The sequence below is a fragment of the Diorhabda sublineata genome, chromosome 3 (assembly GCF_026230105.1).
Source record: "Diorhabda sublineata isolate icDioSubl1.1 chromosome 3, icDioSubl1.1, whole genome shotgun sequence".
NCBI lineage: Eukaryota > Metazoa > Arthropoda > Insecta > Coleoptera > Chrysomelidae > Diorhabda > Diorhabda sublineata.
In genome coordinates this window covers 16,997,939-17,025,920 of record NC_079476.1, presented here as the reverse complement: position 1 = coordinate 17,025,920, position 27,982 = coordinate 16,997,939, and the positions used below count along the sequence as shown (strand labels likewise).

The 27,982-nt window shown below is 33.0% G+C and overlaps 1 protein-coding gene across 1 annotated transcript in view; it reads right to left on the bottom strand.

Moving 5' to 3' along the window:
• LOC130441959 (probable JmjC domain-containing histone demethylation protein 2C) overlaps positions 1–27,982 on the bottom strand; it is a 318,988-nt gene that overhangs the window by 244,916 nt on the left and 46,090 nt on the right. The window contains exons 3-6 of the mRNA XM_056775886.1: positions 23,128–23,241; positions 21,028–21,231; positions 12,581–12,665; positions 5,158–5,255 (exon numbers count right to left, since the gene is read on the bottom strand). Coding sequence (XP_056631864.1) covers positions 5,158–5,255; positions 12,581–12,665; positions 21,028–21,231; positions 23,128–23,241 — 501 coding nt within the window. The remainder of the gene's footprint in view (positions 1–5,157; positions 5,256–12,580; positions 12,666–21,027; positions 21,232–23,127; positions 23,242–27,982) is intronic.

Below are 27,982 nucleotides of genomic sequence, written 5' to 3'. Positions count from 1 at the left end.
GAAACTTAAGTAGGAACCCTTGAACATTTCGATTTTTTACAGTGTAGCGTAAAAACGATTAAGAAACTCTCGGCGGAAAACAGAAAATCGAGTAAACAACTTTTGACTAGGCGAATTTATTTTCCTTGTTATTGGTGTGGAGATGCTAAGGTTATTTAACGAAGTTTGTTGCTCTAATAATCGATAAGAAAACTTTATACCAATCGAAAACATTAATTATATATTTTTTATCAACTAAAAAAGTTATACATGCAAATAAGACGATTTTATGAACCAAATATTTGAAATAAGTCTCCCATAATGTATAGAAACTTATTAAATTAGGTGATTGATTGTCGAGGAGTTTTTTCCATTCCGATTAAGGTTCCTCAAAAACATGAGATTTGAACGTATAAACCGCTTCTTCAGCGACAGATCTTCTTCCTCAGAACTGTACAATAGGCAAGTGCGTCAACTCGTGATTTTGATATCCGCCCTAAAATTTTATATTCTGTTACAATGTACCAACTGGTGATCGTGGTTGTCATGAAGATTTGACAACTCGTGACGGAAGACATATGAAGAAAAACTGAAAAAAGTACTCTGGACAGTATTTAGAATTGCCATCCATTCAACAATCTAAATTTATTTCCAAATGTAATTACTTGAATCAGTGTTCAAAATATATTCTCTTCGGTCAGTTTTTGAAAGATCTATATTATTGAATTTTCCAACTTTACAAAGTGGATTAGGTACTAAATTCCAGGTAATACTCTTAATGAATCTGTTACGAGTTGTATTATGTATTCGGACTACCTTTTCGTTTACCTGAATCCTTATCTCAGGAGATTAAAAATCCTCATGAGTTTTAGTGCCCCTTCGGTTGAAAACCGAGAAAAAGTGGCAAATCAAGCGATTAAAGATTAAAGTTAGACAATATTACTGATGAAATTATCGATCCACTCATTGTAAATACCTGGTGGTTGAGATAGTTCCTCTCCTTTGATTTGTAAGAAGTAGCTCTATTTATACAGGTGAGTTTTATTTTTCTTTATATTTATTAGTATGAATCAAAATCAAAATCTTTTCTTCAATATTCTTCAACTTGTGCAATGCAGTTAAAGAGATGTTAGTGTTGTGCGATGTGGACCCATTCTGTTGGAATCATGTCAGCCGGTTATAATGCTCAGATTGATGTAATCGAGGCCCGAAAAAATTGCGTATTGTGTCGACATAACGTGCAGAAGTTATAGTCTTTTCATGTCCTCTGTTATCTTTATAGTAGTTCGCCTACAAAGCGATCCACACGGTGACTTTTGGGCTATGCAACGGGCGTTTATGTGAGGTCTGTGGATTCTTTCTCCCAGCTGAAACTCTCGCTTTCTGACGTTGAGTCGAGGCTGTCGACTTATAGAATCTGCTACCAGCTGAATGTTACCAGGCATTCTTGCTGTCCTTGGACGGCTTTGATAAATTTCGCCAATAGTGTAGTATTGTGGTATTGAATGGATTGAAGCTAAAATTGTTGCATTGCTTGGAGTATCCGCAATGTTGCGCAGTCGGTAATGTAACCGATACAGCCATCGAATTCGATTAAGTGATCGATTGTTCATGAAATGCACGCACACGAAAAACGAGCGTTGCTCTCCCGTGTAGAGCATGATGGAAACTAAAAATTTAGGAAACGCGCTACTTTTGAGACACCCTGTATTAAAATTACTCTTTATGAACGTAAAGTTGTTTAAAAATCAAAGTTTAAACCTCTATATCTATATAATCAGTATGACACAATGCGGAAAAATTAAATAAAGTCCATTTTTACCAGCAACTGTTTAGAAGTTATGTTTTATTATTTTAATACCCTCTCATGTATAAAAATGGATTATGGAAATGACCAATTGAGACTTTCTTTTTATAGTTTTTTGGGTCAGTTACGGTTTACTATGGTATAGTAATAAACCCTTTAACATATTTTCATCCCAAAATCCCTGATGACGTTCTTTAAATCTTGATGAAAACGCTTTTCCTGTTCATAAGTCATACATCGTGAGATATCAGGAAAAACATTCAAATGTGAGTGTTGGAAATGACATATTAACCTCTATTTGTTTAAAAAAAATTTAATAAATTTGGTTAATGTTTATAATTTTTACTATTTTAATTCACAAAAACTTTTCGACAACCTTTTTTGAACGACTTCCAAGCAGCTTTTTCATTGACAGATGTAGTAGATTATTTGAAGTGATAGCGATGGGTTGCCCACCATAAGTTAGCCCCAAACCTTATTCTAATCAATCAATAATATAAAGTACAACTAAACAGATATACGGAGTTGACAGAGTGACGCAAAAAAAATTTAATATAGTGTAAAAAATTTGAAATTAATCATTTTATTCAAAATAATTTCGTTATTTTCGGGCCATCCCTCGTAGATAAGTTGCAAATCTAATATAAGAGAAGAAGAAATATTCCGGATATTTCTGGGTTTTTAAAGTGTAGGTCAAGGAAATTCAAACATCTTACGTTTTTGAATGTCATTTAAAGGTCGTGCACGCTCCAGCTTTAGTCAGGTTACTGCATAAAGAAACGGGAGCTTTGAAATATTAGGAGACATTTGAAAATGTGGAAATTTCAGTACATCCACAATTTCACTCAAACCGAGGTAATCGCAAGCGTGTGGTTAATATTAAAAATAATATTAAGCGATTCAGAACGAATTTGTTTCAGCAAAAAATGACTTTCTTATTTTAAAGAAGGTCAACATAATTGGTGTAAATACTGTATGTTGTTTGGATATGTTTGACAAAAGCACTTTCTTTATTTTAACGTGATTTATATAAAAATTAAAAAATGATTACAAGAATGTCTGCTTTATGACACACCTAGAACGAAATTTTATAAAGAAAGTTTAAAAAATTTCAAACTGCAGCCAGATTGTATTGTTGCGTCATATTTATGTTCGAAGTGGTTTAACAAAGTGCACCCTATCACACTCGAGTAGTTCGAGTGGATCCTGCCGTATGAAAATGCCTGTGGATATCGATCTTGAACTTCTGTTCGGGAAAGACGTACCTTGGTACCTGAATCCACAGGCTTTCACTTCTTCAAAAAAAGAGTTCCGATAAAAGGACGTTCTGATCGTCTGCAGGCGAAATTGGTGTTTATGAGTCATGTCTGCCTGTCGAGTAGGTCTTGCAAATACTGCTCTAGGTGGTATTATGTTGGAGAAGCATCTCTGTGGTAGTATCGGTAAAACAGAGTCAGGTTAGTGACCTTTCTTCTATGTTCTAAACTTTACAAGTTTCTGGTCAAGTTTGGATCGCCTATAAGACGAACTCTTCCGTATTGAGGACACCATTTTTGTGACTATGCTCCCAACCTCAACACCTAACGAGCGAATTTGCTAGTTAGATGTTGCCTAACCGCAGAATGAGCTTTGTTTGTAAAATCAGCAGCCTGGATCTCTGCTGCATTAAACTCAGGTTGCTTCCACCCCACTTCAGAATGTTTTCAAGATCGGTATTGATGGTACTGATCTGTTGCTGCCTACCGATTTGAGTGTCCTATGACACCAGTGTGCTATCGTCGGCGAAGCAGTTTTGCCAAGTAGATCGTTGATATACAGGATATAGTAGGTGATAAGATCCATCCCTGGGGAACGCAAACCTCTCTGAGACTAAGTCAGTCGACGACAAATTGAACGTATTACTGATCGAGAGGGAAGTCAAAAATATCCAAATCATCGGATCGGAACTATCCGAAAATATCTACGGCATTTACGAGAGTCTAAGGTACTTTGATAAATGTGTTTTTGATAGCAACTATCGCATTACTATCCTTGTAAGGGAGGCGAGAAAGAACGCCGGATATGCTCTGGTATTTGGCTAGCTTTTTACCCCAAAATTACAAAAAAAACCAATAGTTAATTATTTTAGTTTACAAGTTTCAATAACTTCGATACGACACAATAAGATGAGAGAGTAATATACAGATAACAAAACTATACGGCAATAATAATTTGTATTAAAAATCAATAACAACATCAAAGCAGTACGCAGCATGCTCCGAATTAAATATTATTATTAGAATAGAGTAGAATGCACAGATGTTTGGATTTGATTTCAATTGGCAAACGATTGTGCATTTTTTGCATTGTAAAGTATTGAGCCTTTAACTAATTCTGAACGTGGAGTAGATAGATAAAGGTTGTGCATAGTTGTGTAAATTTCTTAAATTAGAAAAGCGTGCTTACGAATTAGGCAAACATATTCAAAGATTAATATGGAAGGAAGGGTCAATATTTTGAATGTTTTAAAGAAGTCCCGACTTTAGTCTGAGTAAATATCCAAGATCTCTTTTTTGTAGTTTGAGGATTCGCTCGAATTGAGTCGCACAACACGTATCCCAGAAGGGCATATCAGATATTCGACTCAATTAGGGTATATTAAACTGTTGAGAGGTGGATGAGTTTAGTTCTTTGTACACTGATATTATCGCAAAAGGCTACAATGTATTTTCATATGATAAAACTTTAGTTTTAGAAACGTTAAGATACAAAACAATAGAATAAAACCATGATTTAAGGGTGATTAGGTCACTAGATATGGTCCTAGGAAGCGACGTGAGACCAGGGTTGCTGCAAGAGAAACTAGCAACATATTTTACCAATGAGGTCTAGATAGGCAATGTCGTTGATAAACAGAAAAAAAAATAGGACCTAGAACTGATTCATGGGGCACTCCACATTCTATTGGCTCGCAAGAAGATGCGTTGTGTCAACCCTTACAAGTTGACTTCTGTTGGTAAGGTATGATTTAAACCATACGAAAGGTATTCCCCTGAAACCGTAGTACTGCTATTTGTTAATTGAAATATTATGATTAACACAATCGAAAGAAAAATCACAAAATGTAGTTGCAGTGGAGAGATGGTTGTTTGGGCTGGAGTAAATATTGAGGGAGAATACAGCATCATTTGTGCATTTGTTACTTAAAAACCCAAATTGCAATTAATTAATTAAGTTTTTTATATTTAAACAGAAATGATAAAAGCCTCTTTTTGACCAATATTTCTATGATTTTTGATAACATGGGAAGAGGTATAATTATTTTTGCCGTCTTAAGGCAATTTGAAAAAGTGCCATTTTGAAATGACAAATGACAATCGAAAAGTACTTACATGCGTGCTGGTTTTGGAGGTCTGATGGAGAAAAACAGACGATCGCGATCTTCTGGACGTAACACCAACATTTTCTCCACGCATAATCGCCTCGACAACTGGAATTTGAAAAAATTATGATGAAGTACTGGCAACACATTCTTAAGAGCTAATCACTGTTTATAGCTTATCTAATTACGAAAAACTACGAAAACGTTTCGATTTAATCTCGAACTAAACTCAACGAGAGTTCACTACTTCAGCTATAGAAAAAGTTTGTTAATAGTCTGGGGAAGTTAGGAAATCAAATAGCATGAGATTACTACAATTTTGAAGTTTATAACATTTTTGCGAGCTCAAATGAAATGACTCCAGCGGAATTTGTTACAGATTGATCGTTGGTCGAAAAGTTGATTTTTTGACTTTACTTCCTCGGATTATTATGCATCTAACAATTTTATAGGCTAATAGTCAAAGAATGGAAGGCCACACGTAATTTAGGGAAGCCTAAAATTTTCACAGTGAATGTATTTTAAGAAAGCTGCCGTTTAGATAAGTCAAAATTTACCATTACAGCTATTTGAAAAAGAAATTACACATGATTATCATGGTTTATGGAGGGTAGAAGTAAGGAGAACCGTCTTGTATGGGGGATTAGTTAAAAAAATGACAGCTCTACACAGCGAGTGTAGCAAATGAATATTGAAAATGAATTTAGCAGTTATATATTTTATGTACAATTTTCGAATGAATTTGTATATTAATAGTTTCTTTGAAATAGTTATGACTTTCAAAAAAGAATTTAATTTACTCTACTAGTTTGTGGCGCTCTTTTTAAAATTCTTCCACTTGCTACTATAGCGCCACTTTAATTTGCTCCCTTTCAACGGACATTTTTCGATACCCCGAGATGGTTAGGACTTGAGCGACGGGGCTTATCTTAGGCCAACGCTGGAAAACCCGGCGCAAGCCTGGTTGAAGTCTGGGTAACTGAGCCCTGTTCATCCCATAGTCACCCAAGCCTGGCCGAACTCTAAGCCTTTGAAGCCTCTTGGTACTTTCGATGTCTAATAATTTGAGCACTAGATCTGGCCCAATCGTTTTCTTATCTTCTGTTGATATTGCTAGTGATACTGATATATAAATAATTATGGTCGCTAGTATGAACAAATAAAAAAATGCTTCTTTCCATATTTCGATGCTTATCGGAAGTGCTAATAATGAAAGATTCATTAACATCACCAAAATATATGAAGAACTGGGTGAATTATTAGCTTGATTGGATTCCATGCTTTTTTAACAAAGAAAAGAAGATACATTTCGATTTATTGAAAATATGTGTGCAATTTCAAAAAGCTGTTGTAGATAATGGTGATCCGAATTTATCAGAGGATCGTTTACTTGCCAATTGTATGGTGCAAAAAAATCAGTGGACGTGGCTGGTAGGAGATATCAACTTTTCTTCAGTAGTTGAAAATTTCCCAAGAAAATTCAAAAGTTTCGATGCAAATTCTATACCTGCTTGTAAAAGCGAGTTATATCAACTGTTTTTGAAAGCTCATGATATTTCCAGCATTCTGAAAAAAGCTTCTCAAAAACAACCAACAATGTTGAACTCACTTGAATAAAGTTGGATGGAGGAACAAAAACGTTTAATGGAGATCATCTGCCATATCTAGTCAGCGAACAAGCGTGGATCCAGGGGGGGTTATGGAGGTCATGACCCCCCTATACCCTGATTAATTAACTTGGTTTTTTGTTTCTTATAAAAGGGCGAAAGTACGAATTATTTTAGATCGTGGATAAAGGGAGCCAATATTCCCAAATATTAGGAATATCAAAACAATAGCTAATGAAACAAAAATAGAATGCTCAGGAAAGAACTAAAAATCTGACTTAAACTAATTAATATGAATGTCAAAAACAAAGTTATTAACATATATTTTCTGGGTAAAAGGTTTAAAATGCCATGTCTTTGGGGGAGGACTCGTCCTAATACTAATGAACCCCCGTTTGTCAAGACCTTGGATCCGCCCTTGTCAGCGACTTGATTGATAATACTCAAGGTGTTATATAGTTATAAAATGGTCTCTAAGAGATTCGAATTGCTAACTTTAATTTTACTTTACAGAAATTGATAAAGCAGATAATGGAATTCATTCTCATGATGAAAAATGGATTCATCTAAACCACCCGAATATGAAAAATCAATGTATGGACGCTAGTTTTAATGTCGAGCATAGGGAAGAGGTGGCTCAATAAACAAAGTTCGATAACTTCAACTATAATATATCAACGAAATTATATGCGCAAAAATATATACAACGGAAGATTAAACTACGTCGCGCAAGTTACGTCTTTAGAAACGGCGCAGCATCGCTGAGATCCCGTCATCAGAGATCCAATCGCTTCGCTGTCTTGAGACAGAATGAAAGAATGAAAGAACAGAGAGCAGGTAGAAGTATTTTTCCCAAATCAGATATGTCGGGTTTTTAACACTTGGTACATAAAATCTTGTTTTTGCACCATGAATATGTCATTCTATCGATCTGTCTGTTCATCTGGTTCATGCCGCGGATGTTAACAGTTAAAAACTCGTTATTTAAGGCAAAATAAATAGCTATTCTAAGGGAATCTGTTTGGGGCAAATTGTCTGAAGAACCACGGAAAAACTTATGTTACTTTTTTATCAACAAATAAACTCTGTCGTCAAAATAACCAGTAGTATTTTGTAAAATGGGCCGGCCGCTCTTCTACACAATCGGCGCTAGTGATGTAGTACCTATTTGGAACGGATCTCGGCCGGTATAAAATATATCCAGACTTGTAAGCTCTGTGAGTCATAATTTATCAAAATGACCCTGGAATGGATCAGAAATTTGAATAAAAAATTCCAAAACATCTTGAAAAGTTTGACGGAAATGAGATTAAATTTCTTTTGTGCGAGAGTTACATTATACCAGATTGATTCATTGTTATCCTAAAGTTGAAATTACTTGTTGAAAGCCCCATATTTACTAACTTAAAATTCTTCAATATTCATTTCTCCGCACAAGTTGCCCCAAGAAAGTTGCGAAACTTTTGACGCCCCGTTAAAATTAGTTTCCTTTTCAGTTCGAAACTTTTTATAACTTTCATGAAGTTTTCCAATAGATTTTGCTTGCCGAAGAACTTTTTCCATCATGACATCAAAGTTTTATTAATACAGTAATACAGTTTGGGGGTGTAGCCGACTAAGAACCACTCGGTTGCTTTTTCTTTGAACAGTTAACGACACCCTTTTTATTTTTTTCGGTTATTTGATATAAAATTGCGTTATGTTGTATCAGTTTTCATTTCTATAATTTTATTTCTAGTTTATATGAGAGTTGCTACTTAAGTTTTGAGTTATGGCAGCACTGATATGTCAAATCTGACATTTCCATCATAAACTTTGACATTTTTAATAGTGAACGTACTCAGAATGTATTGTCATACGAGTGAGTTGTTTACAGATACTTAAAACATTCATATAAATGCAATTAATTCGCAAACATTTTCGTTCGATGATTTTCGACGTTGATTAAACCCAAAGCAGTGTATCGATTATTTCGCTTCGACTTTTGGCGATAAAGCACCATCTCGAGCCACCGTCTATCTCTGGTTGTCCGATTTCAATCATTTCAATCACTTCGCTACAGGATGATTTCGTGAAGATCTTCCAAAATCGACTGTTGTGTCAGAAATCATCGATGCTGTGCGTAAACTAACATTGCAACATCATTATGTGACATACAGTAAGATTGAGGCATACTTGGGCATAAGTACTTCCGACATACATCCAATATTACATTACCATTTGGCTGTCAAAAAGAATTATTCGCGTTGGATACCGCATAATTTGACAATCGCTCAAAAAAAGCTCATGTCGATTAGTGCAAAGAACTGTTAAAAAATTTCAATCGCGGTGCTTCGTGACAGGCGACTGTATGGCTCTTTAATCTTGACATAATAGAAGCCTTTGCGCACTACTAGATGATAATAATATCAGGAACTTCACTAAAACACCTCGAGGAGAAATGGACATGTATGGAAGTCCTGCGAAATTTTCGGTAAAACAAAACAAATTGATGTACAATAAAAACAAATGAGTCATGTTCATACCACACAACAAAAACACAAAAGAACCCAGAATAAAGCTGAATGAACAAAAAGTGAACATGACTGACAATATCGAATATTTAGGAATAATCATTGAAGCAGGCCTACTGTGGTTAAACCACGTGAAAAAACGTACACAAAAGACAACCAACATAGCAAACAAACTTTACGCGGTGGTCGTAAGACAATGTGAAAGAAAACAAGACATCTTACGACGCATTTACGAAGGAGCTATAAAACTAATAGCCCTTTACGGCGCAGAAATTTGGGGACACAGAACACAAGATACAAGAATTACTTAACAACTAAACACCACCGAATGACTATTCCGATAACAAAACGACACCAACAGCAGCCACGTAAGTACTAGTTGGATGTATACCCTTGACAGTAGAAGCAGCTGAGAACCACAAATACTTCCAAATGACTAGAAACATGAAACAAGACATAAGAATACTAACCATAGACAAAACACATCCTACACGACGTAAAAGATTCGAATACCCACAGAAAGACATAGATATAAACATATACTTCGACGTATGGAGTGTAGAGAAGGAGGAACGTCTCTGGGTTAAAAAATGTGAGCTGATTTTTGATGGGTAAATAGATGGCGCTGATTATAGAGGGTATTCGCTCGAATTTTACGCGCTGATTTGAAAATAACTGTATAGTAATGCTTTAAATAATGCACCGTGATAATGAAATTAGTAGTATTAAAATAATGATACGATTAACAAAATAGAATCTCGTTAAATTAACTTTATTATTTAGCTATTTATTTGGTTTAGATAATACATATATTCTAATATGAAAAAAAGTAGAATCATGTAACAATAATGAAATAGTATAAAAAAAACATTTTGGTTGATTAAAATAAAATATTGAATTTTATCCCTAACTAATATAATAATTATGGCGATATAATTAGATCAATAAAAATAATAGAATAATAAAAAAAATATTTCGGTTCATAAAAATAAAATATTGAACTTCATTAGCAACTAATATAATAGTTATAGTCTTATAAAAATATCAATAAGAATAATAAAATAATTGAAAATAAAACATTTTGGTTCATAGAAATAAAATATTGAACTCTATCCGCAACAAATATAATAATTATAGTTTTGTTAAAATATCATTGGTAATTAGCTTATGCAAGCAGGTACAGAAATATATCAAGTTCTTAATAAAAAATAAAAATCTAATAAGATATTAAGGATTGCACAGCTTTTCACATGAATATAATCAAACGTCAGTCACAACTTTGATAATTTCTTATACAGTAAGTGTTTAACTTCAGATCTCAATCCCATAGTACAATCAGCGCCACGTATTATCCCTACAGAATTCAGACCATATTTTAAACGTACCGTCCATAAGTGATGTTACTCCTTCTCTACACTCCATACTTCGACGCGAGCTTTAAGGACGAAATGCGATCAATAGGTATTTACATAAAAATTAAAAACCATAGACTTAACACTCACAACTCATCGAGACAAAAGACATTCACGAACTAGCATTGAAAATGAGACGATAGAACAAACAGATGGACAGATACAACCATAACCGAAGAAAAAATTGAACACACAACTAATAACTAAAAGATACATTAACTACGATACAAGGGATGAAATGTTATATACAACACAAACGAAGAGAAGAGACAAAAATGAAGGTTGCGCTTCAACTAGCAAGAGATCGACAAATACCAGACATGAAACATATTAGAAAAAGACAACTGAAGAAGGCAATAAAACGCAACAAAATCGAGAGTTGACAGAGTTAATGAGACGTGGACAGTACAGGCTGAAAAACTTACTAATTGATAAAGACCTTAAACGAGGTACGATTTGACTTAAATTGGAAAATGATACAATTACTGAGGGGATACGGACATATGCAGGAATATTACAATCAGAGACAGATAACAGGCAAATGTGATATAGACAACACACTCAAAAACCAATATCACCAATATAACAGCAGGCACGCAAAACATTGACAGACAGGCTAAAATCCTTAGACAGGACATACCCACCAACAAACATAGACGCACAGGACAAAAAAATGATACAATGGGTGAATTAATAAATAATCATAACACCAACACAAAAAATTAAGATAGAACAGACGATAAACAATTGAAAATAGATATAAATGTGTGTAAATATCTTTATGTTTACATGTATGTGTGTGTATATATGTACAGATATAAAAAGAATATTTCTGTAAAATATTATAATAAAGGAAAACGTTGGTCATCTTTCCCCAATAATTTTTGCAGTGTGGTTGATGGGATGGTGTTCTTCTTGGTTGAGGTGTCGCTAGAAAAAGGAAAACTAACAGCATGCTGAAAGGTATATAGGTAGGCCATCAGGCCGAATCTATTTCTTTAAAGCCTAGCCGAATCCAACAAAAGTTGTTTGTGCACGAACCACTTCGAAACAAATGGTCGCCTGTTTTTCCGGACCAACTAGATATGCTGCCACCGTTCGATGAGAACAACATAGAACGATTAATTTTGATTGGTACACCAGAATTTGTTTGATTAAATCAGGAAAACCAATCGCAGAAGAGAAATCATTCTCCACCACGACAATGCGAGATCTCACACATCAGTCCAAACATCAAATGGATGGATCATCCGCCGTACAGTCCTTGTTTGGTATCCAATAATTTCTTCTTATTCCCGCAGATCAAAAATGAATTGTTAGATCAACGTTTTTCTGCGCTTGAAGAAGCGGTTGATGCGTTTAAATGACATATGTTGAGGTACCTCAATGGGAATGGAAAAAATGCTTCGTCAGTTGGTTCAATTGTATGCAAAAGTTTATTGATCTTAATAGAAAATATTAGAAAAACAAAGAAGCCATATGCAGTAATAAATATTGTCTTCTCAAAACTTAAGTAGCAAGTATTCCTAAAGAATGTGACTAAAGAATGTGAAAAGCTGACGCCTCCACGGCTACTATTACCACATCATCCGATGAATGGTTGGCATTTTCGAGATGTCAAAATAACCTTAGTTGCAGCCGAAATAAGGGACTAGCACCAATCTTCATCCTCTTGTTTTGATTTAGGTGATGATGACGGTACCCAAGCGTATTTAATGTTGTGAAACAACTCACAAAAAATCTTTCTATCATTTCGAAAATGCTCCTAAGGTAAATTGCAAAGCAACCATAGGTATATTCGCCAAAAAAAGCACTAAAGAAAATAAGGGCACTAAAAAGGTTGAAATAGGATAAACCAGACGAGAGTAGTTTCCTATTTAGCTAAAAAAATGTTAATTTACCTCCGTCGCCAATAAGACGCATCTGTAACAGCGAAGGATCTTCATTATGTTCTTCTAAAACGGTATCATCAGTTACTGTCAGGTCCTGAAACAATAACAAACCATTTAAGAGGGAACTCAATACGAGATTTTGAATCTAACAATAATATTTTCGATTCAGTCACGTAATAGTCCAATCATATTAGAAGTTTCACACCAGAATTAAAAGCTAGTTTAGATCTCTTAAATTAGGTATTATAGTGCCACCAAGCTGATAATCAGTAAAATTGTTTAAAATATAATTAAAAATGAAATTTGAAAGTTCCCCATCTAATTTTATTTAAGGTTAAATGTAAAAAATGAGTTTTTCCCGATTTTCAGTAAAACTATAAGTTTAATCAGAAAAATACCCTAGAAAAAAATTGTAGATCATAAAATTATCTACAAAAAATGTATGAATATTTTTTTTCCTGCGAGCCACCGTTTCTGAGATATAACGATTCAAAAATTTGTAAAAGTTGTAATCATTATAATATATGTATATGAGTTGTAATGTTAAAATATTTTGAATATGAATTAGCTCCTTACCCTTTATCGTTGTTTGATGACATCGGGATTCGTAAAGGTCGCTTGATATAAGGCAATATAACGGGCAAGAAATTGTATGCAAGTCTCTGTAAACAGTAAACCTCAAATTTTTACTAATATTTTGTACATAGTTTAACAGTGAAAATACCAAGTTTTACGAAAGTCAGCGGATCTTTTAAGCCAAAAGTAAATAGATTTCAGCTTGTATGCATTAAAAACGGAACAAAACCGATAATGTCAAGATCTTGCTCGAAACAATCAGATGAACTTCATCTGAGCATGCTTTTGATCAAAAAATATTGCGTCTCACATTGCATTGCTACATCATATCAAGCGGCCTTTAGATTTGTTATTTTTAAATTGATTTAAGATGGTCACAAAATATTAAATGAAATTTAACGTTAGGAATTTGTTTAATTTACTTTGGAAATTTTGTTAAGGGCAGCCATCATGCAGCGGTAAAAGACGTCCAATATTTATATATGAAATATTTTGACTTTGGAAAAAATTGCATGCAATTTCTTGCACTTGGACTTGCACTATGTCAAGCTGCTTTAAAACATAGAAGTCTGCCATTTATGATTGTTTCGAAAATGTAGATTTTTATATTAACATAAAAAATGTGACATACATCACCGCTTCGTTCCCGCAAATTCAAACTTGTAAATTATAAAATGGGTGAAACCTACAGCAAGAATCTCAATGCAACTACAAAAATTCAATGGATAGATTTTACTTATTTTTGTGGATGATCTATTATCTATTAATCAATATAATTTTTTCCTGATAATGCCAACAATTCCTTTCGTTTAGACACATCTACAGCTTTACAGAAATTAAATGCAAATCCCGAGCTCGTTACATGCTTTCTGTCGCTACTACAAACAGACGGACAAGTAAATGGACAAATCGCTATTAATAGTGGTAAAAAATGCGATAAAAAATGTTATTTTTTGTTGTTATTTGTATTGTGAGTGGTTAAAAGTGTCCATAAGATTATAATTTATCAACAGAAGCTGGAATATCCTGATTTATTACAGTTATTTAAACGTTTGTTGTATTTTAGTTTACTAATATGAAACCAAGGAACTCTTGGTTGAAACTCTTGCATTAATTGCAAGTCTCTATTAATCAGTAAACGCGATCGACAACCCAAAGGCAGCAGCTCAGATCAATGAATTTAGGGATCTACCTTTGAGTACTTCTACAGCGTAAAGTGGAGAAGCTGGTCTCCTTGAAAGGGTAGCAGTGAAGAAACCTTTATTGAGACTTCAATATAAAATTAAGAGGTTATGGAGTAATGGGTTATAGTTTAAGATTTTTGGGTATAAGAGATCAGTGTATGTGCGCATAGCAAAACGCATGTTCCATCCGGAGGTTACGTGATGGTTTGGCCGTGTTTTGGATGAAGAACAAGACATCTCGTAATCAGTGAAGGAATTTCGAAGAAAGAATGCTGTAAAAATATAGTACGTTCTGGTTGCCACTTGATCGGCAGAAAATTTATCTTCCAGCATGAACAACGATCCCAAGCATTCTTCTAAGCCGTGCAAAGAGTATTTGAAAGAATTGGAAAGGAAGAATGTACTGGAAGTAATGATTTGACCGTCAAAACCGTCCGACCTCAACCCATTTAAGTTTTGGGAGGGAAATCCTACTTTCATCTCACGTTTTTGGAGTATGAAATATCCTGAAAAACTAATGGACAGAATCAAATAAACGACGATCATTTGTCAAAATTATTACGAGGAATGCCAAAATGGTGCACCGAAATAATAAAAGCAGAACGAAGTTATAGTTCTTCCAATACCAATTACAGATTATTAAAACCCTTGACGACAATTTTATTCGATCTACCATAGGCGTAGATACCTCATTTTATAAATTTATTACTGCGAGAAAATATTCGTTAAAAGGCAATCGAATCATTATAAATTGGACTTTAAAATATAAATATCAAAATCGATGCTATTGTTTCCATTTGTTGTGTATCACGCAACTATAAGGTGGACAAAAACTTTTGACTGGTAGTGTATATCCATTATTATGTCCTCAATTCTATTTGTATTCATTTTAATAAGGAAAAAAAGAAAACAAATAATGTTTTATAGTAACAATTTGTAAGGCTTGCCCATGCGCCTATGGTCACTCATCAAATGTAGCGTTCTATTAAAAAAATAGTATTGTAGTAGTATTGAAAATTTTTTTTTTCCTTGTAAAACTAATAGAAATAAAAATATAAGGAAGATACACACTGTATATCTTTCTTATAAAACCTAATATCATAATCGAGAAAATTTATAAAATGTGGTGGAAAACAAACGGATAAAAAGGAAACATTTCAAAACAAAAAACTCGAAGTAAAGGAGGTATAAATTCTGTTTTACAACTCCCGGGGAGTTTCTAGTTGAATTCATTAGTAAAGTTTTGCATCGAAAAACTTTGTTTGAGGCGAATTTGTGTTATCAAACTTTGTTTAATGGAGATAGTTGGAGAGTTGGGAGTTAAAAGTTGGGAAGGAGTATTTCAGTGGTGTCCTAAATTTGATTTAGATACTTCTCTTTATGAAAACAAAATGATAGTGGTACTTCCGCAAAAGACGTACATTCAAATCACCATATTTTTCTTCAGATGAAAATTTTTATTGGATCGAATTTCAATTATTGGATAAATGTATATTTTGCATATGTGGGACTGTCAATTTTCAGCATATTTATGAAAAACGTGCATATACACTATCCGATCAAAAGTTTTTGCTCACCCTTTAATCCATTCATTAAATTCCAAAATACTACACTTTAACAAATGTCTCTTTCGTATTGTCAAACGAAGGTCGAAAGGATGTCTTACAAACAAAAAATAACGTGTTTATATTTTGTAGGTGATTGGACAGACAGGTTTATGATTGTAGTTTAGTCCCAGTTAGACGCAAGAACGTGCTGTGATTTATATTTTTAGGACCAAGACATTTTTTTGGGAAGTTCCTAAACGAATTGTTATGGTTCTCGCAAATTCAGACTAGTCAGTTTTAAAATGAGTAAAGCCAAGGAACTATGGATCGAAACTTGCATATTGTATTGATCAGTGAAGATGATCGACCAGTTAAGGGCTCACATATAGCAGCTCAGATCAATGAATCCGCCTTTTAGTACTTCTACAGTGAGAAGGGAGTTCAAAATTTTAGGTTTTTGGGTCTAGGTCTAAGTGTATATGTGCAGGTCAAACGAAGAACGGATGTTCTAGTCACGTGTAATCCCGACTCTCAAACACGGTGGAAGGTTGATCATGATTTTGGAGGAAGGGCGATTTTGAAGAAAGAGGGCTACAAAAAAATATTCAAAGAAACTGTAGTACGTTCTGGTCAGCTCCTGATAATCAGGAAAATTATTATCGATTGAAAAAGAGAAGGAATGCACTGAAAATAATATTTTGGTCGTCACATTGCCCGACCTCAACCCAATTCCCATATTCCCCAATTCCATAGTCAATTAAGGATTTCGAATTATTTTCCCAATAGATGCGGTAGGGGTTGTTGTTTTCAAATTGCGAAATCTAATTTTTTTATCAGAAATCAGTTTGTTTCCAAAAATTTGCGTTACTATGACGAAAGAGAATAACTAGAAATCATAATAAAAAAGGTGACAAGTTTAAATTATAATTGGATAAATATTTGTGATAATCCGCTACTGCTTGTTTTCTTTTTCATACCAATTGTAATTTCCTCCTCGAATCATTTTGTCTGAAAGTTAAATATAATTTGTCTTGTCAGATGTTTGAGCAAACGGTTTCAAAATGTATATAACTTATACTGATGATTGTAGAGAACGTTGTCTAAAGCCATTAAAACACGCTTCACCGATATTGTGTAAAATTACATCGACTTACTTAAATGGAAAACAAGATCATTTAAATTTAGCTCATTAGTAAGTAAATGTATTGTTTAGGACCTTGGGCGAGTTTAAAAGTTCAAATATCAATAGAAAATGGACTTCATAAAATATGAGAAACTCGTTTTGAATTAACAAAGAAACAAAAATGAAACTAAGTATTTACAGTGATTAATCACGAAAAAACTTCGCCGGATATGACGTAATAAATGTCATAATTCTCAAGGAACTATCAAACAAAAAGTTGAGATATCTAACACGGTCGTCGGCCATATAGTTCTTCCAATATCAATTGCAGATTATAAAAACCCTTGATGGCAATTTTCTTTGATCTACCATAGGCGTACATACCTCATTTTATAAATTTATTATTTTGATCAATACTGTATATCTCGCTGCAACTGAATATAAATTTATAAAACGTAAATAGACGAGTAAAAAGTAAGAGAGTTTAGTTTAAGGAGGGAACCAGACGTGAACTGAACCCTTTTTGTACCCCATTCGTTTTTTTTCTGGAAAATGAAATTTTAAAGCAAAAACCTTAAATGAAAATAAATTCTTTGCAAATAAATCAAATAAAAACATTCCATTTCCAAAGTATCATTATCAATAATAATGGTAGTCAGAATCGTTCACCTAGAGTCTTGATTCGATTGAATTATGTTGTTGTTGTGAAGCGGGTGATACCTTTCCAAAGCTCTTGGCGGTCTGGCGCTAGTTCTTTACGAGTTCTACAACCTTTTTAATCAGTTCTGGAGACTAATTAAATTTTAGTTTTTCTGATTTTACATTTGCCATTATAACTTTATATGCAAATATGCAAAAGTAAGGAGGTAGGAGATAGAAGAGTATAGCCCTGTTCTTTGCAATTCTATAATAAATTTTCTCTAACTTTAAATATTTAATAACAGTACAATATGAGATGGTGTCTGCACAGAATACAAACTCTTTTCGTCTATATTCCATATTCTATGGGGAGGAAATGGGCCAAAACTGTTATGAACATCTTATTCTGATTGATCCGTAAAGACTTTGGGCAACTTTCCCCTTTTTCCAAGTGTCTGTGATTTTTTTGTACCTCAGCGTATTTGAATGCTAATTTCCTAACGCATTTCGTAGTTAGGCCATGGTTCTTTTGAAGACTTTTTTAAAATATAATCTACTGACAAAATCTTCTACTTCAGAAAATACCTTCTTGGTGTCAAAATTTGATTTATAGATATAGTTGTTACTTCCTGATTCACGAAATTGTTAAATTGTCTTAAAAGTGTACCAAGGAACATGTTCCGATGTACGTCATGTGTTTTAGCTCCCAGCTACAACAACAGGTAACCATATGATTGAAATCAAACAGAGAAAAACACTCACAATTAGACGATAAAACAGATAATATATATGAAAATCCAGATAAAGGTACTAGGGGCTGCCAAATTATCTCACTACACAACACAACACATATCATTTAGTTTTTTCAGCACAAAAATGTAAACTCATGTCAAATCCACAATTAGTACTTCACTGTCAAGAAAAACAAACATAAGGTCCATCCATAAAGTTCCTTTCAAAATAGTTTAGTTTGAGTCCGCTAGGTAGCACCATAAACTGGATAGTAGATGCTGTTCCCAGCTACATTATAGTCTAGGTACAACAGTTCTCCCTACCTGCATAAAGTTTTTTAGTGAAAAACAATCTTTTGTTAATAAAAAAAATTTATTCATATATTTGTAGTGTTTTTCGCAAAAATTTAGATAACGTACGTATTTATTTATTTAGAATTATTTATAATTACCTATGATTTAAGTCAAATAGATAAACAATTGAACATTTACTCACAACCCTAACTTGTACTTCAATAACAAACAATTGGGTGAACAAATTAGATGGAAGCGATGGCATAGTTTTAGAAAATTTGGATGAATTCGGCTCATAATTTATTATTTTAAGTTTCAAACATGACTCTAAAATTCCATGTGTTAGTTAACTTCTTACTCTCCTTTTAATTATATTCATGCAAGAAAACTTGCTCGCAAGAATATGTCGATCCAAAGATTGTTGGCAATACAAATACCAACATCTTCACCTCAATGCAGCAATCTAGAAGACTATTCCATGCGTCGAATATATGAGACTCAGCTCGCGGCATTTCTTCCAGAGCTATCCACTTTTGTTGCGTGACGTACATATATTTCTGGACCGCGAACTCTTCTAACTTGTTTTAAATAATTGCATTTCTAGAGTTCCAGTTTCAAGTTGAGAAGATTTACTATAAATTCTAAAGTGATTTTGTTTTGAATTGCTCCAATCTATCAGCAGATTCATCTTCAATTTTTTATGCTGAAGTAATTCCTGTCATTGGTTGCACTGGTTTTACGGCGATATTACTTTAAAACAAACCAATTCTTCTACGAAAACATAAGGTGGGTTTTCCTCTCCTTGCAATTTTGGATTTAGTTCATTTATTTTCTCTGTGATTTCCACCATAAAGTAAAGTAAAGGAGGTCGGAATACTGAGTCTCCATTTCGTTTAACAATTATTTAAACTGGCGAAGGTTGAGTTCTTTTGACAAGATGCTATTAACAATTTTGATTACCAAATTCATAACCTCAACTATTACATCACTCAATAAGTCGTGTGACTGACACACAGATGGCGCTGCATTGCCAAAACTATATGACGTTTATGAAGTACTAACTTTCAAAAGACTATGTGTATTAAATTTTATGTTATTTCGATTGGTCAGAATGTATTGATAGCCATTTAAGTGCAGCTACTTTTATTATTTGTTTATTAGTTTATCATTGCTTCTTGATGAAAAGAAAATACTGCACAAGCTCAGCAATGGCTTTAAAAGTGTTATCCGGACTCTGCTCCATAGAAAAGAACCATTTGATTGTTCGGTTTGCTGAATTTAAACGTGGTCGTACAGACGATGATGGTGAACGTTTTGGTCGTGCAATTGAGGTGGTTACTTCAGGAAATATAAAAAAATCCACAAATTGCTTATATTTAATCGTAAATTGAAATTGCGTGTGATAGCTGAGGCCGTAAAGATATCAAAAGACAGTGTATTTACAATTATGCACGAACATTTGACCATGAGCAAGCTTTTTTCAAAGTGGATGCCGCGTTTACTTATAGTCGATCAAAAACAACAACGTGTTGATGATTCAGAGCAGTGTTTAGACATGTTTACACATAATAAATCAGATGTTTTGCGTCGATATGTAACAATGTATGAAACTTGGATCCATCACTTTACTCCAGAATCAAAACGATCATCATCTGAGTGGCTGCAGCTGATGGGCCACGTCCGAAGCGTCCAAATTGGGAATAGTTAACTGGGAACGTTATGGCTTCAGTATTCTAAGATGCGCATGGAATATTGTTCAGTGACTATCTCCAAAAGGGAGACCTTGGGAAGACATATACCTGACAAAAAGAGCAGCTTGTGCCGTATATTTTATGTCGCATAACTCATTGGTAGCAAGTGATAAGGCAGAATAAAGTTAAATATCTACAACCTGCAAATATGTTACATTTGAAGACACTTTAGCCATAATGGCTTTCTCATGATTTCTGGTTTGTTTTTGAAACATTTCTTCAGATGCACGTATGAAGCAATCCTTAACGTGTGTAACGGAGGAGGAGGCGGAAAAAACGAAGTCGCTCAATTATAGAATCATTTAAAAGTTTAAACTTTTCCGGTATGGATGTAAAAGTTGAAAGTTTTGAAAAAAGTACAGTTTTCATAATGAAATTGATCTGTTGCCAGCTGCCGCTTTGGAAAACTTTTTTGTAAATACGTCGAGAATAAAAAAGATACTTTAGGTATTTAGGTATCTAGGTGTCAGATAGATAGAATCGAAAAAGAAGAAATACAGGTCCGTATTCAAATAATGACACTCCCAAACTCTCCTTCCAACAACTGTTACGTCATAGCGCCAAAATCAAATTCGAAATTTTCTCTCTATATTTCTGTATAAATTACTTACCCTAGTAGCTTCGTTGTATCCAATTATCACAGCTGTGTACCATTGCGTGGTACCTTCGGCTCTATAAACTTCTACTCTATATCCGACTAAAACACTCGGGGTGGTCAATAATATCCTTTGACCGTCTTGGAGTTCTGTCCAACGTTTAACTGCTAATTTCAGTTCGGGGTAATCTTTCACCCCTGGCAGTGGTCTATCCCAATTCTAAACGAGGAAATAGAAATGTTTATCGTAACGAATCATTTTTTTTATAATAATGAGTTGATTTAGAAATTCAATTGAGCAATTGTTTATCCAATTAAGCCAATTTTTATTACAAGACAATCTAAAAATTTTGAAAATTGTTCATCTTGTATCATGATGGATCAATTTTTATCATATTGAGTCAATTTTGACCATAATAAGTTTATTTTTATGATAAAGAGTGAAGTTCAAAGTGAAACTAATCAGAAATTGAGTTTCATTTACCACAATAAGTTAATTTTATCATATTGAATCAAGTTTCATCATAATGGATCTATTATCATTATAAGGACTCATTTTGAAAATGAAACTAATAAGAAATTGGGTTTTATTTATCATAATGATTCAATTTTTATCATACTGAATCAAGTTTCATCATTATGAGATTATATTCATGATAATGTCTCAATGTCTGAACGAAACTTTCCAAAAATTGAGTACCGATTTTTAAAAATTGAGTCTAGTTTTATCTTATTTTGAAAATGGAAATGGGAAAAATAAGTTTGTTTTATCATAATGATTCAATTTTTATCATACTGAATCAAGTTTCATAGTAATGTCAATTTATGTTATATTGAATCAAGTATAATCATAATGAGTCGATTTTAACATAAGGATAAAAAATTGAGTCAATTTTTATCATGCTGATAGAAGTTTCATCTTAATGAGTATATATTTGAGATAATGAGTTATTTTAAAAATGGAAGCAATAAAAAATTCAATGTATTTTATCATGATGAGTCAAGATTTCTCATAATGACTCTATATTTATGATAATGGGCCAATTTAAAACCGAAACTAATAAAAATTGACTATACTTGACCATAGTCAGTCAGTTTTTGTCCTATTGAGATACATTTCTTCATAATGAGTGAATATTCATGATAATTAGTGAACTTCAAAATGAAACTAATAAAAATTAACTATACTGGATCATAATGAGTCAATTTCTATCATATTAAGTTAACTTTTACCATAATGAGTGAATATTCAGATAATGGGTCAATCATTAAACTAAACTAATCAAAAATTAAGTAGTATCTTTCATAATGAATCAGTTTTTATTATATCGAGTCAAGTATCATCCTTATGAGTCAATTTCAAAATTAAACACATAAAATTTGAGTACCTCTAACCATGGTGAGTCAACTTTCAGAAATTCGACTCAAATTTCATCATAATGAGTAAGTATTCATGATAATGGGTCAATTTCTGAATAGAACTATCAAAAAATCGAGTAGCTTCTGTCATGATGAATTAGTTCAAATTATATCTAGTCAAGTTTTGTGCATATGAGTCAAATTCAAACTCATCAAAATTGACTACTTCTTACTAGGATGAGTCAATTTTCATAATTTCTAGTAAGTTTTACCATAATGAGTGAATATTGATGATAATGAGTCAATTTCACAATAAAACTCATTAAAAATTGAGTAGCTTCTATCGCAATGAATCAATTTTCATCATATCGAGACTATACTTGACCATAGTCAGTCAGTTTTTATCATATTAAGACAAGTTTCTTCATAAAGAGTGAATAAACTAATAAAAATTAACTATACTGGATCATACTGAGTCAATTTCTATCATATTAAGTTAACTTTTACCATAATGAGTGAATATTCAGATAATGGGTCAATCACTGGACTAAACTACCCAAAAATTAAGTACTATCTTTCATAATAAATCAGTTTTTATCATATCCAGTCAAGTATCATCCTTATGAGTCAATTTCAAAATTAAACTCATGATATTTGAGTACCTCTTACAATGGTGAGTCAACTTTCATAAATTTGAGTCATGTTTCATCATAATTATATATTCTGTACAACAAAATTTTGTTAAAAAATGAGTTACCTGATAAGGCTTCAGTTGCTTATAGTCTTTGAAAACCAAGGTACGATCAACTAAAAATTCAACTGGTTGAAGATGAGTTGGAATATCTACAGTAGATACCACAGCACAAAATGTCTGAAATAAAAAACAGAAGAAAATATTGAATTACCATGTATCTAATCGGTGAAGTATTCAATAAACATGATCATGTTACATAACCTAAATGTATCTATAATACCCACATCCAGCTCTCTGAATGAATTGAGCTCTACAATCAAATATGTTTATACATTATACTATTTTTGTAGTTTAGTTACGAGGGTTGCTACTTAAGTTCTGCCATGTCAATGAAGTAAATATGTTTGACATTTTTAATGGTGAACGTACTTCGAAGCAAATGGTCGCCTGTTTTTTTTTCGAAATAACTGGACATGTCGGCACCATTGGTACAGGGAAACCGATCGCAGAAGTCGACTCATTCTCCACCATGACAATGCGAGCTCTCATACATCTTTTCAAAAACATTTTTGAACGGTTAAAACATCGAATTAATGGATCATCTTCGTTTGGCACCCAATTATTTCTCATTATATACGGAGATCAAAAATAAATTGCGAGGTCAACGTTTTTCTTCACCTAAAGAAGCGGTTGATGCGGTCAAATCACATGTTTTGGAGGTACCTCAATCAGAATGGAAAAAGGGATTCGACAATTGGTTCAAACGCACTTTTATATTGATCTTAATATCAATCAATAAATCCATATCCAATTAAAAGTTTCCACAATCGTTTGGATATTGTACTTTGACCCTTTCCCACTACATTTTTAAAAAAAATTCCTTTAATTTTGATTATTTTGCCGAGACCCTGATAAATGATAGTCATACGAGGCTATATCATCAATGCATATACTTTCCCAACCAAAGTATATTAATCAAATCTAACCACATTAGTTGTTGATAATAAATAATCGAATAGCGCATGTCCACCAATTATCATCTTCCTTCACGTCAATAAGAGCTTCACAACTGTTAAGCTTTTCCGAGCTTCAACCACGATCTCCTTCGAACGTTATTATAATATTGATCCATTGTACTGATGACTTCTTAATCTATTATTTAAATACTAAGATGTCTGTCTTATGTTAACAGTATCATAATTATTAGAATGAAGCTTATATAAAAGCACTTGATTATCTACCTCACGGCAAATACCGATATGTTTGGATCACAACGTGAAATGAAATGAAAAAAGTTAACTGTCGAGGACTTTCGAATCGACGACAAGTATCCCAAGGTGTCATTTCGAGGATGCTTCCAAGAAACTGAGATAATTGCCGAAAGACGAAGATCGTTATAATGCCGATCATCAAATAGCGAAAGTCTTATCTTTACAAAAAAAGATAAGAACCCAACTGCGGACTGATAAGTAAACAACTTGTCCAGGTTCGCATTACAATATTTAATTTTGAAAATCAGTGAATCATTTGAAAGTATAGATGAATAACAACATTTCACAAAAATTAATCCCTTGAAATTCCTAAATAAAACCGGTTTTTAAATAGAATAATAATGAGAAAATAATAAACGTAAAGAGAATATTATACATAATTCGAAATATTTTTTCTATTATCCTCAGGTAGGAATTTTTAGTTGGTTTTTCGGTTCACTGTAAGTAATTAGTGGTGAGCTGTGCAAGTGTGGGGTGTATTAAAGGTGAAATTATTCTTAAATCAAAGTTGTTTGAACAATGAAGTATGTGGCAATCATAGCTTCAAGATGAACCATCAACAACATTTGCAGATTCGGTAAACGTCCTATTAGAGTCTAGCACCGTGAGAGGCCAAACATCGATCAACAGATGCTCAAAAAGTGATGTTGACTGTTGTTAACTTTGTAGTCAAGAAGAGACGCTATCCAGAGAACAATGTTTTCGACAAATACTTTTCAACCTACCCTCTACAAGCTCTATTAGTAAATTTCATCAAATATGCTGTGTAATTTTACTCTAGTTTATAAGTTACAAATAAAACTCTGAAGCAACAAATTCATTATTGTATTTAATTTTACTGAAATTATTTTCGCTTGTTATATGAAGTTATACAACTCTTAATGATGGGTTCGTTGTCTACGTTTGTAAGCCGATTATGGTTTCACAAATTGAGAACATCTGTGATAACATTTTCGCTATTTGATGACCGGCATTATACCTGAGACTCGGCATTAATTTAAGATGACGCTTCAGTCAAAATTGTACTACGTGACCTCATTTGACGCTCTAATCCAACGTGAAATTGCACATTCAGATCTATGGGTAAAATACGCAAAGTTACTTTGAAAATGATATAGAAAACACCCCACAATTATATAATAGTGACTTTTTCACAACATTAATTTTATCCTTATGATAAGAATTATTTTGTCAAGCTCGTTAAAAGATTTCCACAATAATTTTGTCCTGTATTTACTTTTATTCATGATAATTTCAGTAGATAAAAATGTAATTGTTGTTGTTTTAACTTGGCCAAGGTCATATATCCGATTGCGAAACATAAATAGCTATCGACGAGATTTATGACGTGTTCATTGAAATTGCAGATGTCAACGACCCATAATAGCCCGGCAGCTTCGTTTACATTGTAATAAAGATAGAAACACAAATAGTTAAACGCAGCAGACACGTGCGTTTTTTATTATTTCGACGACAATTATTTAATAAAATTGACGTAATTTAATCAGGAAGAATCTAATTTCTCGTTTCTCCATGCCAGTTCACAATTTTTTATATTATTTTTATGCTTTAAAGAACTTTCCAATTATAATTATATAAATATAAATAAGACAGTATTATTAGACAAAGCATCTATACACGAATGTGGCTTCACAGTTTTTTTTGAAACCTTTAGTTGCTAGTAAAAAAAGATAAAAAAAATCAATCAAATCTTATTAGTCTACTAAAAATTATAGAATCGATAAAACCAATAAGTTCTATATATAACTAGAAAAATCACGTACATCCACATTCTCTCAGATATCCAATCAGCTTGGATGCCCTGAAGACCCTGTTAAGATCTTTTAAGTTTAGGTCCAAGTTAGCGTGGAAGTGTAAAAAAACTCTAAAAGTACCAGATAATAGCCCGTTAGTCACACTAGGGTATACCAGGCATTCAGGAAAGAGGGTGCAACAACATATTTTGGAACCTACTATGGCCTCATGAGATATCACATCAATAATGAGTTTTATCTTAGAAGAGGCGCACTCCATAATCATCAAATAAGTCTGAAGAATTCAAGGTGTCCAGAAATCAAATAATGCTGGTGGTCAGTCTTCTGACAAGTCGAATACTACCTTAAGATGATAGGCATGGCAGATAACGATAATTGAAGAGTCTACAAGCAAGCCATAGACATCAGAACATCTATCTGTGAATTTTCAGCCCATTTTAGCAAAAATCTCGAAGCAGTAGTGCTAACACTTTGGTAAGTATAACAAAGATCCCAAGAAGAATAGAAATTAGATTATTGGAGACAGAAGAATGAGATGCAAAGTCATACACAAATTATCTTTTTATGTATAGATCCAGATTACTGAAAACGACAATTTATCTGTCACCCAGCTCACATAATTTAACAAGAATTGCATCTGCCTTATTCATTTAAATTATTCGCACTCATCATAATTTCAGAGCAAAAAATAAATGTTATCCTTTTCCCTGCAATAATCAACCATATAAACACCATAAGTCATTCTGTTTGTTTGGAATTTCGGTATATATAAATGGATAAAGAATTCAGAAGTGGGCGGTAAAATGATTGCGAATCGATTAATCATATCAATTTTGACAGGATTTTGATTTATATGTTGCGGTGTAACTACCATCATTTTTTATCATACAAAAGAATACGATGCCATCGTTATAATCAATATATATTTTATCATCAATAATTTCTTATTAATTTATTTTCTTAACTTTGCTTTGTTTGTGAATGCATCTGCAATCTCGCGATCTAATTTTCAAACTTACTTAGAATGGATCTATTGGTTCTTAGTATCTTTTAATAACAAAACTCACTTTAACCAAAATAATCATTCTAATCTAATCAAAGTTACGACCTACGAAACCGTGAAGCCAGTCCTGTTTCAATATGTTGCCGAAGCTTTCTGTTTCAGTAAAATCTTTACTTATTTTATTTTACCTATTTATATATATTTTTGCGAGCTGTTTTCATAAAGACGATTGCTACGAAGGTATTTTTGTTTTTTACGGCAAATTATAGATTTCCAGGAAATCGAACATTCTAGAATGTGATTATAATGTATATAAAACGAGTTTTTAACAGCAGGGAAGTTGATAAACAATAGAGAACAGATCGGGATAGAGAAAGGAAAACTAAATTGTGTGTTTAAATAAATTAAATGATAAGTGATAGCGATAGTTTCACCCCACAATTTATTGATTAAAAACTGTTTAAATAAATGAGTGGATTGAACTTCTGTGAAAAAATCTGTCACTTCATAAGTTTATTATTTATTGAACAACTCTTGAACAGAGCCTCCTAAATAAGAGAGGCAAGAAATAGAAAATAATGAGAAAGTAAATATATATGTAGTAGTATTATTAAAAAAAAGATGAAGATGAGGGGAATTAAAGGGATAAAGAAGTAAAAAAAGCACAAAATAAGGCAATGAATAAAGAATGGTATTAAAGATAGTAAAGGTATTAAAGGCGAAATAAAATAAAGAAAGATATGGATAAAAGAAGACGGAAAGATAAAAAAAGAAATATATAGATAAGGAAAGGAAAAATAAAGAAAGGGGAAGGGAGCACTTAACAAACGAAAGGAGTGAACATTAAGAATATAAAAGAAATGAATGGA